General features: G+C 38.2%; 2 protein-coding genes across 6 annotated transcripts in view; one reads left to right on the top strand and one right to left on the bottom strand.

Moving 5' to 3' along the window:
* The window catches only part of KLHL3 (kelch like family member 3), a 286180-nt gene that overhangs the window by 18502 nt on the left and 249150 nt on the right, over positions 1-18528 (top strand). For all 5 annotated transcript variants that reach the window (XM_045490046.1, XM_045490032.1, XM_045490038.1 and 2 more), the window contains exon 2: positions 3278-3433. The gene's annotated coding sequence lies outside the window, so the exon portion shown is untranslated. The remainder of the gene's footprint in view (positions 1-3277; positions 3434-18528) is intronic.
* On the bottom strand, positions 1106-7854 carry LOC123604261 (palladin-like). Its single transcript, XM_045490124.1, has 4 exons — positions 7038-7854; positions 6270-6387; positions 5504-5566; positions 1106-3360 (listed from the first exon to the last, which is right to left on the bottom strand). Exons 1-4 carry the CDS (start codon positions 7061-7063, stop codon positions 3145-3147), a joined length of 423 nt encoding a protein of 140 aa, XP_045346080.1. The 5' UTR covers positions 7064-7854; the 3' UTR covers positions 1106-3144.

Genomic DNA, 18528 nt, shown 5'->3' with positions numbered 1-18528 from the left:
TTGAGGTTTGTGTTTGGGTATTGGAGATGGTAGTGGATTGTGTTTTAAACATAGCCTGGTTGGCAAATTCACCTACTGAGTTAGCTTCCCATTTATACAGTTGCCTTTTATTATTTATTTATTTTTTGAACTTGTGTCCTAAGTTTTTTTATTATTATTTTTTTAATATATGAAATTTATTGTCAAATTGGTTTCCATACAACACCAGGTGCTCCTTCCAAAAGATGCCCTCTTCAATGCCCATCACCTACCCTCCCCTCCCTCCCAGTCCCCATCAACCCTCAGTTTGTTCTCAGTTTTTGAGTCTCTTATGCTTTGGCTCTCTCCCACTCTAACCTCTTTTTTTTTTTTTTTTTTTTCCCTTACTCTCCCCCATGGGTTTTACAGTTGCCTTTTAAATGCAGGGACAATTTTGTCTGTATTCTAAGACAACAGGAAGAAACTTATATCACAGAGTGTTTTCTGTATTTATATTGAGAGAGGACCCTGAATTCTTTTGGAGAAAAGATTGTAGTTTTTCAAATTCTTATGGCATTTCAACATTAATTTTTTTTTAAAGAAGTCTTTGTAATAAAACCTTAAATGTAGATCTAAGCACATGATTTGCTGTTTCAGCCCTTGTGAAGTATACAATGAAGGGCAAGGAAATGACAGTTACATGATTCACTGCAAATGAACGCTCCCTCAGGGCAGGAACTTTGCCATGTTCAATGTTATACTGTAAGACCAAGAACATTTGTTGAGTGAGTGAGTGTTAGGTCTGTCTGCCCTTACCATTGTGGTTGTAGCTCAGTAGAATTTTCATTGCAGAAACCCTCCTTTGGAACCTGGATCTCATGTTCATTGTGACTGGCTGGTTGAGGAATAGTTGAAATAGTGTTCATTGGGGTATCATCTACATTTTTGTCCTTTGTATAGCTATCACTGTTCCAAGGAAAGGAGGCTAGTTCTGAAGAAAGTTTCCTCATGGGTAACTTTGGAGAACTCTCTGATTTCTCCACTTTTCTTTCTGAAAAATATAATTATTCACCAACTCAGATAGAAACAGAATCTTTGTCCTGGCTCATGGCTGAATTGGAGCAGGGAGATCCTGAAGAACAATTACCTGGGGAAACAAAGAGTCTTGCTTTAGAGACTGCAGTCCCAGCCTCATTTTGTGCAATGCACTTGAATTCTCCAGAGTCTTCAGGAAATGCTTCTGTGATAATCAAGGTGCAGACTTCCTCTGGAAAGGCAAGAGATTCAATTTGACCAGAGTTTTTGGAGACCCCAAATTAATAAACCAATAGGGAGGAGGATGTCAGGGAGAGTAGATATTAGGAATAAATAGAGTATTCCTGGGTTTTTAAAAAATCCATCTGATTAGACTTTTTGTCTTTGACTGGGCTCCTGATGATAAATCTTAAAAACACAACCTAGAATAATCCCAGCACAGTCTCCATCACCTGTCCTGTCTTTCTGACACATCTTTTTACTATACTGTGAGTTCCTTGAAAGCAAGCATCACACTTTATTCCCTGACTTACAGATTTCTGTAGCTTTAGTGTTTAGCATGAAGGTCCTGTAGAAAGATTTTCTGAACTGACCTAAAAATTATTGCCAGAATTGTTCAACCTACTGTTAGTACAGTGAAGACCATTGTGTGATGGGCCCTACCCTACTTCTTGGACAGTCAACAGCTTGGGTGTTTGATGGCAGGACACCTCCTCAGTGCCCAGAATGGAACCTGGCCATCATCTGTACTATATTAAGTGAATGAATAGATGAATAAATACACTGATAAATCCCAGTTATCTTGCTGCTTTTGTATCAACTCAAAAGGTGGTATAGGGTAGCCTCAAAACTGCTCATGTAGGCAAAATTGATCTAGGAGACAGTCTTCTGATGGAAATTTTGATTTAATCATTTATTATCAAGATGTTGAAAAATTGTGCTTACCAGGAATAGACGATAAACGAGCTTCTGAAAGATAAAACACGAGAGTAAAGAGAATTTACATGATGGTTAATTTAGTTGGGAGAAGGGGCCATGTTATATGAGAAATAACTTGAATAAAGCAAATGGAAGGTTGACTGTAATCTGGAGTCACAGGCTATAAATTCTGTGGAAACCCAGAAAAGGTATATATTGGAATGAATACTTGGCAGGGTAGTAGAAGAACTGTGTTTTTGTCCTGTTCTACCATTGAATTGCTTTGTGATTAGGTGAAAATTACTTCTCTGGGCCTTAATTCTTCGTTTCTATCCCATTCTCTGATTGGGAACCATTACTGAACCATTAATCCTCTGGTAGTCTCTTTTTCTCAAGAAAACTTCTTTCTTTTAATCTCGTTAATTAAAATGCATATTCCATTATAAACATACTGTAGTAGTATTGTAGAAAAATAACAAAGATTAATAGTTTTCTCTGGGTGATGAGAATATGGGTAATTTAAAATTTTTTCTTTATGCTAGTATCAAATTGTATAATTTGAGATTGTATAATTTGAGATTTTCCTTCCTGAATGTGATGTACAAATGTTCTGTTCTGAATTAATATTTAAATGAATATATTTTCTTCACTTGGTGCAAGAACTGTTTTGGGCTTGCACCCTGACTTGCAGCATTGATTAGCTTTGTAACCTTCGGCAAGGCTAGCAAAATGCTCAGCCTTGGCTGAGGTTTTGAGGCTCATTTAGTGTTTCTGAATTTCACTTTTCTTATAAAATGTAGGTAATGCATCCTTCAAAATCTTGATGTGAGAATTAAATGAAAGATTGCTTATAAAGTATAAACTCAGTGTTTAGCATAAGATAGATCATCATACTTGTTACTCTTCCCTAAATTAATTATTTGGTAAGAAACTTAAAAAAAAAACATGTTTAGGAAGCTATGCATCATTATTAATTTGTTTTACTCTTAAAAAATATGTTTATTCTCATATTTTGTTGCTATTTGTATGTCAAGAACTAATAGTTAATTTATGAAAATAAACCAATCTTTTCACAGCCATTAAAACTATTGTGTCACACACACACATAAAACAAACAAACAACAAAAAACCCTGCTATCTTTTCTTTTTTGGTTGTTTTGTTGAAGAATCACTTGGATTTGAAATAATAATTGTTTTACAATAGAAATTTCTGAGCCTGTAACAGATCAGCTATTAAACTTTACAACATGAATTAGATTTCAAGGTTAATTGAAATAAAAAGCAAATCAAAAAGCTTGTGACAATACTTCTCCTCAGAATCTGGAAGTCCTCAGAGTCTGCTATCTCCTTTTTCTCTCTGTGCCAGTGAATTTGAACTGTGGTTATTGCCTGGACGTGGCATTCAAATGTGACAGACTGACCACTGGTTGTAGAGATGTCTTGAAGATGCTGAAGAAACATAGAATTCACAGAATGGAAGAAACTCTTTCACCATATGCAATGATTTAGGATGCCTACTGTGGTAAGTATGCTTTTTGTCATAGTTATTGACATCTGACTGTCCTTTAAGCAAAACAAGGAGTTGCTGGGACGCTTTGTGCTTTATAGTGTGCTTGACAGTCACATAGAAGTTATTTTTACCTTAATATCATAGAGAAAGTTTTTTTTCACTTCCCCAAGATCTATTTTTCAAAATAGGGAACCAATTAGTTGGAAACTCTTCCCTTTGTTGTACTATTTTGTTGAGTTCATATATAGTCATAGATTTAATCTTTATTACTGGTCACGTAGCGTGGGCAGTATTTGTAATTTGTTAAGGATTCTGAATCATGAGTTAGAGGACTTGGACCAAAATCTCAACTCTTCCACTAGCTGGTTGATGCTGATCATAGGAACTTGGAAACTTTTTTTTTAAAAGATTTTATTTTTAAGTAATCTCTTTACTCAACATGGGGTTCAAATTAATAACTGCGAGACCAAGAGTTGCATGCTCTGACAGAGCCAGCCAGGTACCCTTGAAAAACTTGGGAGCTATTTAAAACAAAAATTTTTTTAAATGTTTGTTTATTTTTAGAGAAAGAGAGAAAAACAGAGACTGGGTAGGGGAGGGGCAGAGAGAGAGGGAGACACAGAATCCAAAGCAGTCTTCAGGCTCTGAGCTCTCAGGACAGAACCCAACGTCGGGATTGAACCCATGAATTGTGAGATCATGACTTGAGCCTAGGTTAGATGCTTAAACTGACTGAGCCACCCAGGAGCCCCAGAAGTTGGAAACTCTTAATCTCTGTGGAATTTAGCTTCTTTATCTGTGAAATAAGGCTAGCAAAATGTTCAGCCTTGGTTAAGGTTTTGAGGCTCATTTAAGATAAATAATCTGAAAACCTTCTTTAAAGAGTGAAGAGTTATACTGTTATATAAAAAGTATATAAAAATAGGTGGTTTGATCTCACAGTGCATGCATGAATGGGTGGCATTTGTGTAAATATCCACCTTAAATCTCGATTCCCTTCCTCTCCTGTTTTCAGCTCCAGAATCCTCTAGAATCTAGAATTACATTTCAGATTATAACTCTAGAAAGGGAGTATCTGAAGTCCTATCAGGTGAGACACACTGACCACGAGCACAGCCCTTGAGGCCTGATGACCAGGGCTGCATTATCACAGGGAAGGAATGTAGTAGGAAACTTGTAGAAATAATAAACACATATTGTGGACAGCCTCTGCTGCAAGCAAGCTTCCAGAATCTAGAGTAATGCTCCTTCTTCTTCTTTTTTAAAAAATATTTATGTATTTATTTTGAGAGAAAGAGACAGAGACAGAGAGCACACAAATGCCTATGAGCAAGGGAGGGGCAGAGAGAGAGGGGGATAGAGATCCCAGTCTCCACCTTGTCCATCTCATGATTGTGAGATCATGACCTGAGCTGAAATTAAGAGTCAGATATTTAACTCCCTGAGCCACCCAGGCATCCCGCTCCTTATTCTTAATGACATTGTTTCCTGTGGCTTCCTTCCTGTATTTGGTACACGTTAAGTCTGCCCTGCTTCTCGTTTCAGCCAGCAAGAAGCAGTGGTTCCATTTCTGTCAGTTTTGGAAACTGGGGCACAGTGAGCCCAGAGGTTTCACCTTACTTTGGGTTGGCCTCGTTGATTGAATCCTGCTTTTTCCATAGATGATACAGGAGCCTTCTTAATCCTGATCTCTCACTGTTCGCCAAGCAGGAAATAGACATTGCTTTGCTTATTGACTTCTTCAAAAGGGCATCTTATTGCTGGTTCGGAGAATCGGATAAACCATGAGGTCAGGTAGAGAATAGTCTACTTGGAGAGTGGAATCCAAGAATTGCCCTCCAGAGCTGGAGATTGACCTAGACCAAAAGTCTAAAGAGTATAGGATCAACCCTGAGTTTATCCCTGAGTAATGCCCTGTGACATTGAACAGTAATTTCTCCCCTTCTGGTACTCACTTTTAGCATCATAAAACAATTATTTCTGAGGTTCTTCTTAGTTTTCCCTTTTTCTTCTTCTTACTGCTTTGATAACATCTACAATTTATCTATAAAATCTTAACTTCATGCAGTATGGATAAGTTACCTTGGTGAACACAGGGGCTACAACACAGGTGGATCTGGACAGGTTGCTGCAGGGACTCAGCATCTGGTTTAAGAATTAGAAGAGACACTATCATCCATACTGTCAAGGTCCTGAAACTTAGGTACATGGTGGCCATGGACTGACTGAATCAATTTTAGCTGCTACCACCACACCCCAGATTTCCTCTTTGAAAAGGATAAAGCTTCTAATTTAAATGTTATTTGAGATATCTGTTCCTGTGCCACCTTTTTTTCCCTTTCCTGCAGCTTTCCTTCAGCTGAGATGGTGAAATGTAACACTAGGCAATTACATTTGGGAAATGAGTTTTGGCAATTATGTAGAGACTGTATATAAAAGGCATAAATAACTTGTAAGTTTTACTGACTAGCTTTTTTTTTCTCCTCTATACAGTTGCTCTTGTCTTCTCTTTTAGGCCTTTGTAAAAGCATCTCCCTGCCCCCCTCCCCTCTTCTTTTAATTAAAAGGGAATTCATTCCATGGATAGTTGGAATACTCTTTTATGGGACTGAGCTCCTAGAAACCAACTGTCTCTTATGATCTGGGACATAAACAAATGGCTGACCCACAGAACTACCATGGAGTTATTTCTGAGACCCGTGGATTTCTTTCTTGTTCTTTTTTGAGGTCATGCAGCTGAAGGTTCCCCTCATGTATACTTTTTAAGAAAGTTGGATTAATTCCTTTTTCTCTGGGCCTGTGTCTCCATTACTGGGACCCCTCAGAAGGCTTTTAAAACTGAACATACCCTTTGGGGGTCAATATACAGTGGTTGAACTAAGGTAGAATAACTTGATCTGATGTTGGAGGTTTCATTAACCAGGGAACTGATGGTCAAAGAAACTCTAGTGGTTTTCTTCTTTATCCTGTTGTAGAAACAAAACCAAACACAGTCCAGTGAAAGAAATATTAGAGGCAGCTTTGATAGAAATGCTTCACTGTATTCATTTGAATGTATCACATTTTCACTTATAATCCTTTTGTTTTTGATTTGTATTATAATTTTAGCTTTTTTCTCTTTGATCAATTAGTAGATTATGGCTCTTAATAGTTCTGCTTTAAATTTCCTTTGTCTTAGTCTGATAATCAGTGAGCTGTTACTGAACACTTAAATTATGTGGAAGATATAATTTATAAAGCAAATAATCACATTAAAGTTTGGGAAAGTTTAGGAGTTATTTTGGTGTGTTGATTTATTTTTAAAATTTTTTAAAAACGGTTTATTTATTTTTGATAGAGAGAGAGAGTGAGAGAGAGAGAGAGAGACAAAGCTTAAGTGGGGGAGTGACAGAGAGAGAGAGAGGGAGACACAGAATCTGCAACAGGCTCCAGGCTCTGGGCTGTCAGCACAAAACCTGCTTCAGGGCTCGAACCCATGAACTGAGAGCTCATGACCTGACGTGAAGTCAGATGCTTAACCAACTGAGCCACCTAGGTGACCCTGGTGTATTTTTTTAAAGTAGAATTTCCTCTATATTCTTATTGCAACAAAAGCACATTCACATTCTTTACTTACTCTGACATTTCTGTAGCATATTCCATGCACAATCACAGAGAGAAACGTTTTCTTCCCTCTTCCCTTGTAAGAAAGAGAAAAAAGAAATTCTGTCTGGATCTCACTGGAATTTAATAAAATTTAATTCAACTATATTGTATTCACGCCAGAACCAGCAAATTAGTTTACAAGCAGTAGGTCAATCCAGAACATCTGAATTCTTGACTAAGGATGGAACTACTTTAATATTTTCAGTTTAAAAAATCCAGACATTTACCTTTACAGAGCTATAGCAGTTGGCATCCAGAAGAGGTACTGAGTCACTTCCCAAAAACAACATTTCAGAGGGCAGATGCTGGTGTCTGTGAATTAGTGTTTTGGTCGAAAGTCTTCAGCATATTTATTATAATAAGAAATCCATTGAAGCACATTGCTGTGTTGAAGGATGTTGTCAATGTTCATATTATCTCTATGAGTAGGTACTTAATAGAGAAATATATCTTGGTTCTTAGTATTAAGAACAATCAGGCTTCTGTGCTAGTCCTTTGGTTTTCCTCACAGGTACTGCAAGTCTTAGTATTGATTATATTTCCTCTGTGTTAGCTATTTGAAAGTCTAGTGGTCATTTCATAGGCAGTAATTCAATAGACATTAGAGTCAGGATCTCTTAAATTTGTAACCTGATATTTTTTCCCCTGCTATGTCTATGATGATTTATTTACCCAAACCAACATGTAGATCACATGATCCCACAAAGAACTTTTATTTTATTTTCAGATAGAAGAGATGGAAGAGATATACAGACTAGCCTGAATAACAAAATAATACGATTTTCAGAAAGCCATTCGCTTATGGAAGTAGAATATTTGAAATTGTAACTATTCCAGAAAACCCAGGCTCTAAGGTCACTTTATACTTCAGTGCTTTTTAAAAAAATTTTTTAATGTTTATTTAGAGACAGAGTGTGAGCGGGGGAGGGGCAGAGAGAGAGGGAGACAGAATCTGAAGCAGGCTGTAGGCTCTGAGCTGTCAGCACAGAGCCTGACTCAGGGCTCAAACTCACGAGCTGTGAGATTATGACCTGAGCCAAAGTTGGACACTTAACTGACTGAGCCTCCCAGGCACCCGTATACTATAGAACTTTAATGAAAAAAAAAAAATTAGTTCCCACTTAAAAAAAAATCTTCTACATACAGTGTTTGATGCCATCCATTAGAATAAGATTAATGTCCTTTTAACCTTAATACATAATCTCATAATTCTTAGTGGCTTTTTCAGTCTTTAAAAATTCCCTTATCATCTTGAAGTTTTATAACTAAAATTTTGGTGATGTAAAATATTTACTAGGGGCACCTGCGTGACTCAGCTAGTTAAGTGACTGACTTACATTATTTTATAAAGTAAAAGATTAAAAAAAATCTTTGAACTGGAGTTGCCTTTTTTTTTTTTAAGGATTGTTGTTTTTTTCTTTTATTTTTTAAATTTTTATTTATTTCTGAAAGAGAGCAGAGGAGGGGCAGAGTGGGGGGCGGGGTTGGAGAGTGGCGGGTAGGGAGGGGAGAGAGAATCCCAAGCAGAATCAGCACTGTCAACGCAGACCCTGATGCAGGGCTCCAACTCACTAACTGTGAATTCATGACCTGAGCCAAAATCAAGAGTCAGATGCTTAATTGACTGAGCCACCCAGGTGCCCCAGTTTTTTTTTTTTATTTTGAAAGAACAGGTAGAATTATAGTTTAGTAGTTCAGAAGAAGATAGGTTCAGTTCTGTGAGAGTACATGTGCTAAAGGAATTGCAGACATGTGTAGATTACCTTTATGTCCAAAATTGGTCACAGAGTCTGTACCTGAAGACTCTCTAAACAGGGTAGATTCAAACCTCGAAGTGTTGCCTGTATTTATTTGACTTGGATCATTTTTCTAATGAATGAAAACTTCACAAACACGTCAGCTTTTTGCTTTTTTGACTGGGAACCACATTGTGCTGAGTCTTTATTTTCTTTAGTAACATTGAACACTGAAGAAAGGGAACTGAGACTCCCGACCCCCTTCCTCTTAGTCATGCCAGAGTTGTGTTTGTTGACTGGCCTTCTGTCATTCTGGTGGGTGACTTGCCAGAATGCCCAGGCTTGGGCCTGCTTGCCCTTTGGCTGTGTTGAGAATTCTGTGCAGTCTGGGGAGGGGCCACTTGAAACACCTCAGCTTTTGAACTTTTGAATACTTTCTGATGTCTTCTATGCTAAGACCCCAGGAACAACACAAAGGAATTTAGAGTTAGCTGTCACAATGAAACTGTATGAAAAGATCAGTCACGCAGAAGATGTATAATAATGATATAGAAACTACCTTAACAGTGCAGAAGATGTATAATAATAATATAGAAACTACCTTAACAGTGCTGTAAGACATCAAAAGTGTTAATGTCATAGACATTAAATACTGCCAGTGACCTCGCAGAATAGCACAGAACCAGTCACCAGAACTTAGAAGGATGTTAAAATTGGAAAATATGAAGTGTGTAGGTATGTGAGTTGGGATGGGAATGTGTAGTGTTGGGGTGAATACTTGTGGGGGGTGGGTAGAAAAAGAAAACAAATAATATAGGGAACATTAAGCTGCCAGATACTGTGCTTATCTCTTTATGTCACTTGTGGAGAAAGCATTCCATAGCCATTCAATGGTGAGGAACACTATGGGATCACATTTCCTGGATTTACTATTTATCAAGTATATTAGGCTTCTCTCTAAGTGTCATGTTTCCCATTCTGTAAAATAGGCACAAAAATAGCATTTATTTCTGGGGTTGTTTTGAGGATTAAATGAGATAGCCCACAGAAGTACTTAATGCATACATGTACCACATATCAAGCACTCAATAAATGTTAGCTGCCATTATTGTTGTGACTGTGGTTGTTATGTATAGATACAGGTAAAGTTCCACCTTTCCTCAGGGGTTTCTAATTTAGCTCTCTTTGATTTCCTTCTCTTGTGAACTTAAAAACCTCTTTCATACACTTTTGTTTTGAGTTATTTACTATTGCGTACTTTCATTTGGAAGCTCCTTAACATTAAAGATCTTTTCAAATGTCTCCCATCCTCAAAGTATCTATTCCAGTGTTGAACAGAGAGTAGGTGTGGCACTGATTGATTTCATAGATTAATGCATAGGGAGATGCTATTAATAATCTTAGAAGGTGTGCAGTGTTTGCGCTTTTGCCTTCAACCCCATCCTACAAATAAGAACGAATGAAGTAGATTCCTTCTCTTCTGATGTTGGCAGTCAATCTTCATACCATACCAGCCATCCTAGGTGGAGTTAACCCATCACCAGTCATTGAAGATCAAGAAAGACATGGGAAATCTTGCCTATCATCTTCAAAAAATAAAATTAAGGGCCAGAGAGGTTACATTATTTGCTCAAGGTCATGCAATTTGTTGGCACAGGAGTCAGGATTAGAATACAAATCTCCTGTCTTCTAGTGCAATCCATATACACCCCTAGCAAATAGATTCTGTATTACCAGATAAATGTAAAACTGTGGATATTCCTCTCAGTAGTTGAGACTGTAGTGATTGTTTTTCTTTTATCAGGATCCATTGTATTTATGGTTCTGAATTCAGTGGATAATGAAACAGCCTTTTTACTTTGTATGTAAGCTCCATGAAGTCATGGAGCTGTTCACTCTGGTGAACACTAGGCACGCTAGTGCCTAGAATAGTGCAGTTGGCTGATACTTCAGCTGAGAATGTGTGGCTTCTAGAGACTCTAACCTTTGAGTGTTAGACCCTGGAGAGAAATTGTGTATACAGCAGGGACACTGTGGCTGTGGCAAGAAGATAAAAATGAAATGCTTCCCCTCATGGGAAGGGAAGGATCAAGTGAGAGAGTGTGTATGAAACTTTTGGAACTTCTTGGAAGAAACATGCCTTATAAATAAATATAAGGTCAGTTGGTTCAAGAGGCTAGAGTTTCCTCTAAGCCCCTTGGCATGTCTCATAGGAGGAGCTAGAAAACATCAACAGAATAGTCTTGGTGGTGGATGAGATTTAGGTTTTTGCCCAGCTTGAAATTGTCTGATGTCCCTAGGCAAATGAGAACAAAAACCAGAAATCCAGTCCTTATAAAGGGAAGGTGATACTGTGCCTCCTAACATTCCAGATACTTCCTGTTCTAAGCAGGAACAATCAGACTTCCTGGGCAAGGCACCAGACAGCCCATGCTGTCACTTAATCCATGGAGTGAGGAGGCCTGGCAGGACTTTCTCTCCTGTCTCTGATCTTCCAGCCAATGAAAGGAGATGGTGATAACTAATGGAACCAAGAAGTACCCTGCATCTTACTTTGGGTTAGCATGAATTAAACAATCTGTGTCTGAAGATCGTATCGAAAAGGATGAAAATATAGAGAGACCAGGTAATTTGGGAGAGAGAGTGCTAATTCAGGATTGAGAAAATCTAGATTTTGATTCTAGATCAGTCAATTAGTTATATGACCTTGGGCAAGACCCTTTGGGGTCTCAGTTTTCTCATATCTAATGAAAAGTGAGAAGTGAGATGGTCCCTGAAATTTCTTCTAGGTCTCTTAGCTCTTTTTAAGTATTTTTAAATTCTCAGGGCCTGATTATGCTTTAAAATCTCTGATTTCTGTAATTACCTGAGCAGATGAAATTCTATCAGAGGATCAGAGAAAGAAAGATGCACACTGGACCTAAAAGCAGAAGTGGTGGCATTTAGGCTACTCCAGAACCCAAAGGTCTGAAAGATGAGCTGAGTTTTAGAAATTACTTAAATGGTTAAAAGTGTTACTTATTTATGAAAGCAAACCTTTCAGAACTCATTTGGTTAAGTGATGAAACAAAACTGAATGTGAGAACACTACCTCTCCTCTATTTCTAGAAAAGGAAGAATTTTAAAATGAAAGCTCATTTTAAAATATTGAGTTCTGTGGCTAAAGCTACTGTAGTCTTTGAATTCAATTCTCATGTATTTTCCTCTAGGGATTAGAAAAGGAGGTTTTCAAAGGGAAAAAAAGCAACCCTTTGCTTGACTGCTATGAAATAATGCCACACTCCAGAGTATCAGAGTGAAAATGTGGATTCTAAATATGTGTGGGCCCTACACACAACTTGTCCTGAAGAGTTCCTTCTTGATTTTAGGTAGCACTCGGGATGTCCTTGAGAGAAAAAATAACTAGGGATTTTACTTTCATGATGAGTTATGCTAGCAGGCTTCATGGCTCACGTAAATGGTAACCTTTGCTGAGTGTAACCCTAGCTCTTTGTAGAGAGAACAGAATTAGACTCCACCAAATGAAGAGTCCAAGACTTGGCAGTCTTACCCTGGAAAGATGACAAGATACATAGAGATCATACAAATGAACAATGCTGATGTCCTTATAACATTGCATGAATAGCTAGGATGTCTGCAGAGTTATACTAGCTTCATGGATATAATATAGGTGCAGTGGTCTGAAAAATAGACCATTTGAGCTATTTAAAAGTGAACAACTGAAGAATCTGATAGTAGCTACATTAGGCAAAAATTGGAGAAAGAGAAGTGATATAAGACAGATTAGCAACATATATTTCAGTGTCTTAAAATGTCACGTTGTAGTGAGAAAACTTAGTGAAAATTCACATACTAAGCTGAAGTTGGTGCATTCTTCTTAAGTGTTACTTATTTGACTTGATGGAGAAGTTTATTGTGCTGTTTCAATATGTTTTTTGTGTGCCTATTTTATGATTTAGTGTTTATCTTAAATGTTTATCTCTTGCTTGATAACAAGTCCCATACTAAGTAACGTATATTTACAGAAAGCTCATTAATTTGCATTGTCCACAAAGCACCAGATTCTGCGAAGGCACTGTTTGTTTTCACATTATACCTAACAGAGCAAGAGGAGGAAGAAGTAGTAGTTGAGGAAAGAAGTACCTGAGTTCAGTTAGAAAAGGAGTTGTCAGTTGTGTCTATGTGTGATGATTTCTGTCACTTTTTCAAGAAGTTTATTTATTTAATTTGAGAGAGACAGAGCAGGGGAGGGGCAGAGAGAGAGGGAGAATCCCAAGCAGGCTTCTTGAGGTTGGCACAGAGCCCAATGTGGGGCTCAAACCTGTGAAATTATGATCTGAGTCAAAACCAAGAATTGGATGCTTAACTGACTGAGCCACCCAGGTGCCACTGATTTCTACCAGTTTTTGAGCAATGGCAGAGTTCCTCTTGTCTGTGGCCCATGGGTGCCATACAGAAATGAATAGATTTGGCTTGTGAACAGACTCAGGTTTTAAGAAAAGATGGTGTTTGACCCTGAGTATTTTGATGATGGTTTTGGAAAGTTCTTAAGAAAGTTGTAGTACATAGGGAGTTGTACCAATGGACCTCATTTCTTCCCGTTTATCTAGACCATTTTCTAGCAATAGTGCGTTTTTATTTTTCCAGATGTCTTTATGCTTTACCATACTACCTTCAGGCTTGGTTCTGTCTCTCCATTTTTTGTTCTTTCTGTCTTGCTTTTCAGAAAGAAAAAAAAAGAAATTACCTGTTTTTATTTTTATTTTTTTAAATTTTTTTTTTTAATATTTATTTGTTTTTGAGACAGGGAGAGACAGCATGAACGGGGGAGGGTCAGAGAGAGAGGGAGACACAGAATCTGAAACAGGCTCTAGGCTCTGAGCTGTCAGCACAGAGTTTGACACGGGGCTTGAACTCACGGACCGTGAGATCATAACCTGAGCCGAAGTTGGATGCCTAACCGACTGAGCCACCCAGGCACCACCTGTTTTTATTTTTAAACTAATGTGAAGCATGGGCTGTTGTTTTCTAGACAACTAGAGATTTTACCTGATCATACTTAATGTTTTGCTCTTCCCTAAAGTTTGTCAAAATTCTTGGTTTTACACAGTGCCAAATAGATCTATACTAAGGAGATTAGCAGTCATGTCTCTCCGTGTTAGTATAAAATATTCACTTACCTAGTTCTTAGGGTTTTCTGCAGTAACTAAATAGTGTTTTGATGTAAAACTACTAAGTCTATGCAGCTCTTTAATTTTTATTTTTTGTTAATTTTTTATTTGAGTATAGTTGACACAAGTTATGTTGTGTCAGAGAGATATGTTCAGGTGTACAACATAGTGATTCATCTATTTAACATCTTTTTATGTTATACTATTCTCTTCACAAGTATAGCTGCCGTTTGTCACCATATGATGCTTTTACAATATCATTGCTCTATTTCTTATGATGTGCCTTTTATTCCTATGACTTATTTAATATATTACTGAAAGCCCATATCTCCCACTCCCCTGCATCCATTTTGCGCATGTCCCCACCCACCCCCTTCTCTCTGGCAGCTTCCAGTTCTCTATATTTTTAGGTCTGATTCTGCTTTTTGTTTGTTTGTATTCATTTGTTTTGTTTTTTAGATTACACATATGAGTGAAATCATATGGTATTTGTTGTTCTCAGTTTGACTTATTTCACTCAGCAAAATACCCTCTAGGTTTATCTGTTGTTGCAAATGGCAAGATCTCATCCTTTTTTATGGCTGTGCAATATTCCAGTGTGTGTGTGTGTGTGTGTGTGTGTGTGTGTGTGTATGTATACACTACATCTTTTTTATGCATTCGTCTTTCTACAAAGCTATTTTATTGAAAAATTTTTTACCATTATTATTTTTACTGTTTATTTATTTTTGAGAGATAGAGACAGAGTGCAAGTGGGGGAAGTGCAGAGAGAGGAGGAGACACAGAATCTGAAACAGGCTCCAGGCTCCAAGCTGTCAGCACAGAGCCTGACACAGGGCTCCAATTCATGAGCCGTGAGATCATGACCTGAGCCGAAGTCGAAGGCTTAACTGACTGAGCCACCCAGGTGCCCCTCTACAAAACTGTTTTAAAAGATAACTACTAGATTCTAAGTAGCATACAGAGTTCTATTTGGCTCTCTATGTGTCTCAACCTTTACTGTTCTGGTTTTCCTATTATCAGGGTCCACATTGTGCATGGCCTTTCTCAGAATGCTTCTCCAACATGATGCCTGGTCATGAGCAGGAATGTCACTACTTCCTCTCTCTGGTGCTGAGATCTGAGTAGGCTTGGAAAAAACTGTGACGTACCTTGAAACTCTTGCTGACTAAGGGGCTCTTTTGAGGTGTATGGTCTTTGCTTTTGTGACTTGTTGTTTTAGGTCAGGAATTGGAGAAGCATTAGCTGAGTAGTTCATTTCTGATCCATATGTTGTCAGTTGGGGCAGCTGGGCCTAGAAAGTGCATTTTTCCAGGATATTTTCCTTATTAACATGTCTGGCACCTTGGTGCTGCTTAGTGTCTGTCTTTGTGTTTGTCTTTCTTTTTTTCTCTTCACATGGAATCTCTTCCTCCAGGGCCTCTTCCTGTGGTTTGGATTTTTCACATGATGGTGGCCCCAGGGTAGTAGAATTTCTCTTGAGTTTCTCACCTGGCATAGGGTTCTAAGAGCAAGTGTTGCAATAATTTATTTATTTATTTATTTATTTATTTATTTATTTATTTATTTATTTTCTTTCTTTCTTTCTTTCTCTCTCGCTCTCTCTTTTTTTTTTTTTTTTTTTTTTTTTTTTCAGAGAGAGGGTGGCAGAGAGAGAGCATGCATGAGCATGAGCAGAGGGAGGGGCAGAGGAAGAGTGAGAGAATCTTAAGCAGGCTCCATGCCCAGTGCAAGGAGCCCAACTCAAAGCTTGATTTCAAGACTGTGAGATCATGACCTGAGCCAAAATGAGAAGTTGGATGCTTAGTCAACTGAGCCACCCAGGTGCCACTATTCTTTGTCTTTTGAAGGGAAACTTCTCTCAGTTTGTTTTGTTGTGATTTCTTGGACCCTCAGTTATGGCAGTATGGGAACTAGTTGTCAAAAACCCAATTTATAGAATTCTTGTTTTAAAAAATTCTGGTCTTATGACTCAAATACTAAGACAAACAGATGTTTTGTTTGAATTATGTGGCAAGCTACTTTTTACTTAGTATTGTTAGAGTTTTTGAATTTAGCTCATGGTTGGGTTTGGTAGATTCTTTTTTATTACTTGAGCATAAAATATTGAAACTGAACCAGCCCTGGGGCAAAGGAGCCGTGGTGGCAGAGGCCTAGACTCTAGGAGAATAATCTGCATTATCTTCTGGTCTCATTCTCCAGCACTGGCAGTGAGTGTACTGATGAGGGATGTCAGGAGAAGACTCGCTTAGAGTTAACTGTCTTGGAAGCAGTCAATCACCTTCAATCCAACTTTTGGCAGACCTACCAAATTGATGAAAGTTTATATTTTGTAAGCTCTCTCCACCTCTGTCATCACTGACTCTCCAGAACCCTTTCCCGTAGAGTTTTCTTCCTTTAGATTGGGCCCTCCAAAGCTATCACTTCCTCAAGCCCACATCAAAACTTACCTGTTTTATATATATATTAATACTCTGATAGAATGGGGCACACAAAGATACCAATTTCTCCAGCCTTTCTCTTGTTTTTAAAAAAGAGTTTAGAGTGGGAGAGAGCCAAAGCATAAGAGACTCTTATGCTGAGAACAAACTGAGGGTTGATGGGGGGCTGGGAGGGAGGGGAGGGTAGGTGATGGGCATTGAAGAGGGCATCTTTTGGGATGAGCACGGGGTGTTGTATGGAAACCAATTTGACAATAAATTTCATATATTAAAAAAATAATTAAAATAAAATAAAATAAAATAACAATAAAAAAACAGTAAGAGCCATTACTTTAGCCCAAATGTTACCCTCTCTGGTGGTTGCACTCTGAAGTAGATAAACCAGTTGGGAAGTCATCTTGTAGGTGGGGGAGATTAGATTCCTCCTAATGTCTTTCCCATCCTGCTAAGTTCAGAAGAGACTAATATTTAACCTTAAAACTTTTATTTCCTTTTATATTTCACCTAACATAGAGGATATTTGTCCTTTTCGATGCCACTCCTTGAGTATGTAAGTTTTTATGTTATAAAATCATACCTGACTTTTAAAAGAGGCCTTTCCATTTCTGTTTGCCCTACACACACATAGAGTTATTGCCAAGAGGAATACTGTGTGCACAGGACAGCTAAGACCACATACTGTCCTTAGATGGGAGTCAGGTTACCCACCACATGGACAGCGGCATGTGCTAGAGCTATGTGTAACTAGAAGAGTTCCAGAGAGAGGAATCTGTAGCATTAAGCAGGCTTTGCAAATTAAAAAAAAAAAAGACCATGTACAATCCGTTCTGAGTTATGATTTTTAACAATTATAAAATAAGATTAATACCCAGGCACTGTATTAACCACTTTATATGCTTTTCATTATTCATTCTTCACAAACCCCAAGATGTACAATTACTATTATTCTCATTTTATAAGTGAGGAAGAATAAGCTTATACAGGTTATACAGATTGCCCAAAGTCACATAGCTAGTGAGTGGTGAAGCCAGCAATAAAATGCACATAGTCCATCTCTAGTTCAGAGAGCTCTTAACCTCTATTATGAGAAATATACTTCCCTGACCTGTATATTTCTTGGGAAATCAGAGGAAAGGGTACCTAGGTTCTGAGGGAAAGCCCAAAGTTCAACTTTGTAACTAGCCTTTGGGTTCAGGAGGGACCTTTTAAGGATGAGCAGAATTATCCACGAATAATCTCATACACAGGACCCTGGGTTAAAAACTTAACTCTGACAGTATTCTGTTTATTGCTTAGGTGTGTAAGAAAATACGATGTGTTGATATAAATTGAACTGGACAGTGTGCAAAAAGCTATTTGCAAAATGTGGGAGAGATGTGTGGTAACTGTAATGATTCCATTTTTGAGATGTGAAATAGCTTTGGGTCAGAGCCACAAAGACCCATATCAGAGGCCCTTGGCAGAGATAAAATTGAAACTGTGTTCAGTGAATAAAAATATTTAAGAGGTCCAAAGGGCAGATTCTCCCTTTGTCCTGCCCCTTCACTACAGAGTATGATTTAATGATACCTCACCTCACTTCTCTCCAGAAAGTTCTTAAAGATTTGCACACAGGAAGGAGACTCTTGCTGATTAGGACAGGTTAGCAGGACATATTTCTCTCCTAACTTTCTTCTTTTAGCACAGATTAATTTAGCTCATTGTCACCTTGGCAGTGTTGAACTGTGTGAAAGACTGAGAAACTAAGTACAGACTAGGGGAGAGAAGTGTGACAGTGACAGCTCATGGAGGCAAGGGGAAGTTTGAAGTGCCAGGAGATGGGGGTGGGGTGGGGCCTGGGTCATAATAGCAGACACATGTGCAGAACAGGAGCTTTTCAGGGAGGGTACAGAGAAGCTGGGGTTTAGAGAGAGCTAAGAGAGGAAGTCAGGCTTTGCAGCTTCAGACTTAATCTCAGGGCTCTCCCTGATTTGTCCAGTCACTTCTGGGACAGTGCAGAAGTGATGTTCCCTAGAATCATAGACTCCTTAAATATTAGAGTCCAAAATGACCTTAGAGCCCATCAAGTAAGTGTGGGTCCTCAGTTTTAGTTTAAAGGAACTTAGAGCGATTGT

Source organism: Leopardus geoffroyi, chromosome A1, assembly GCF_018350155.1.
Source record: "Leopardus geoffroyi isolate Oge1 chromosome A1, O.geoffroyi_Oge1_pat1.0, whole genome shotgun sequence".
Classification (NCBI taxonomy): Eukaryota; Metazoa; Chordata; class Mammalia; order Carnivora; family Felidae; genus Leopardus; species Leopardus geoffroyi.
This window is presented reverse-complemented; position numbering and strand designations above follow the sequence as displayed.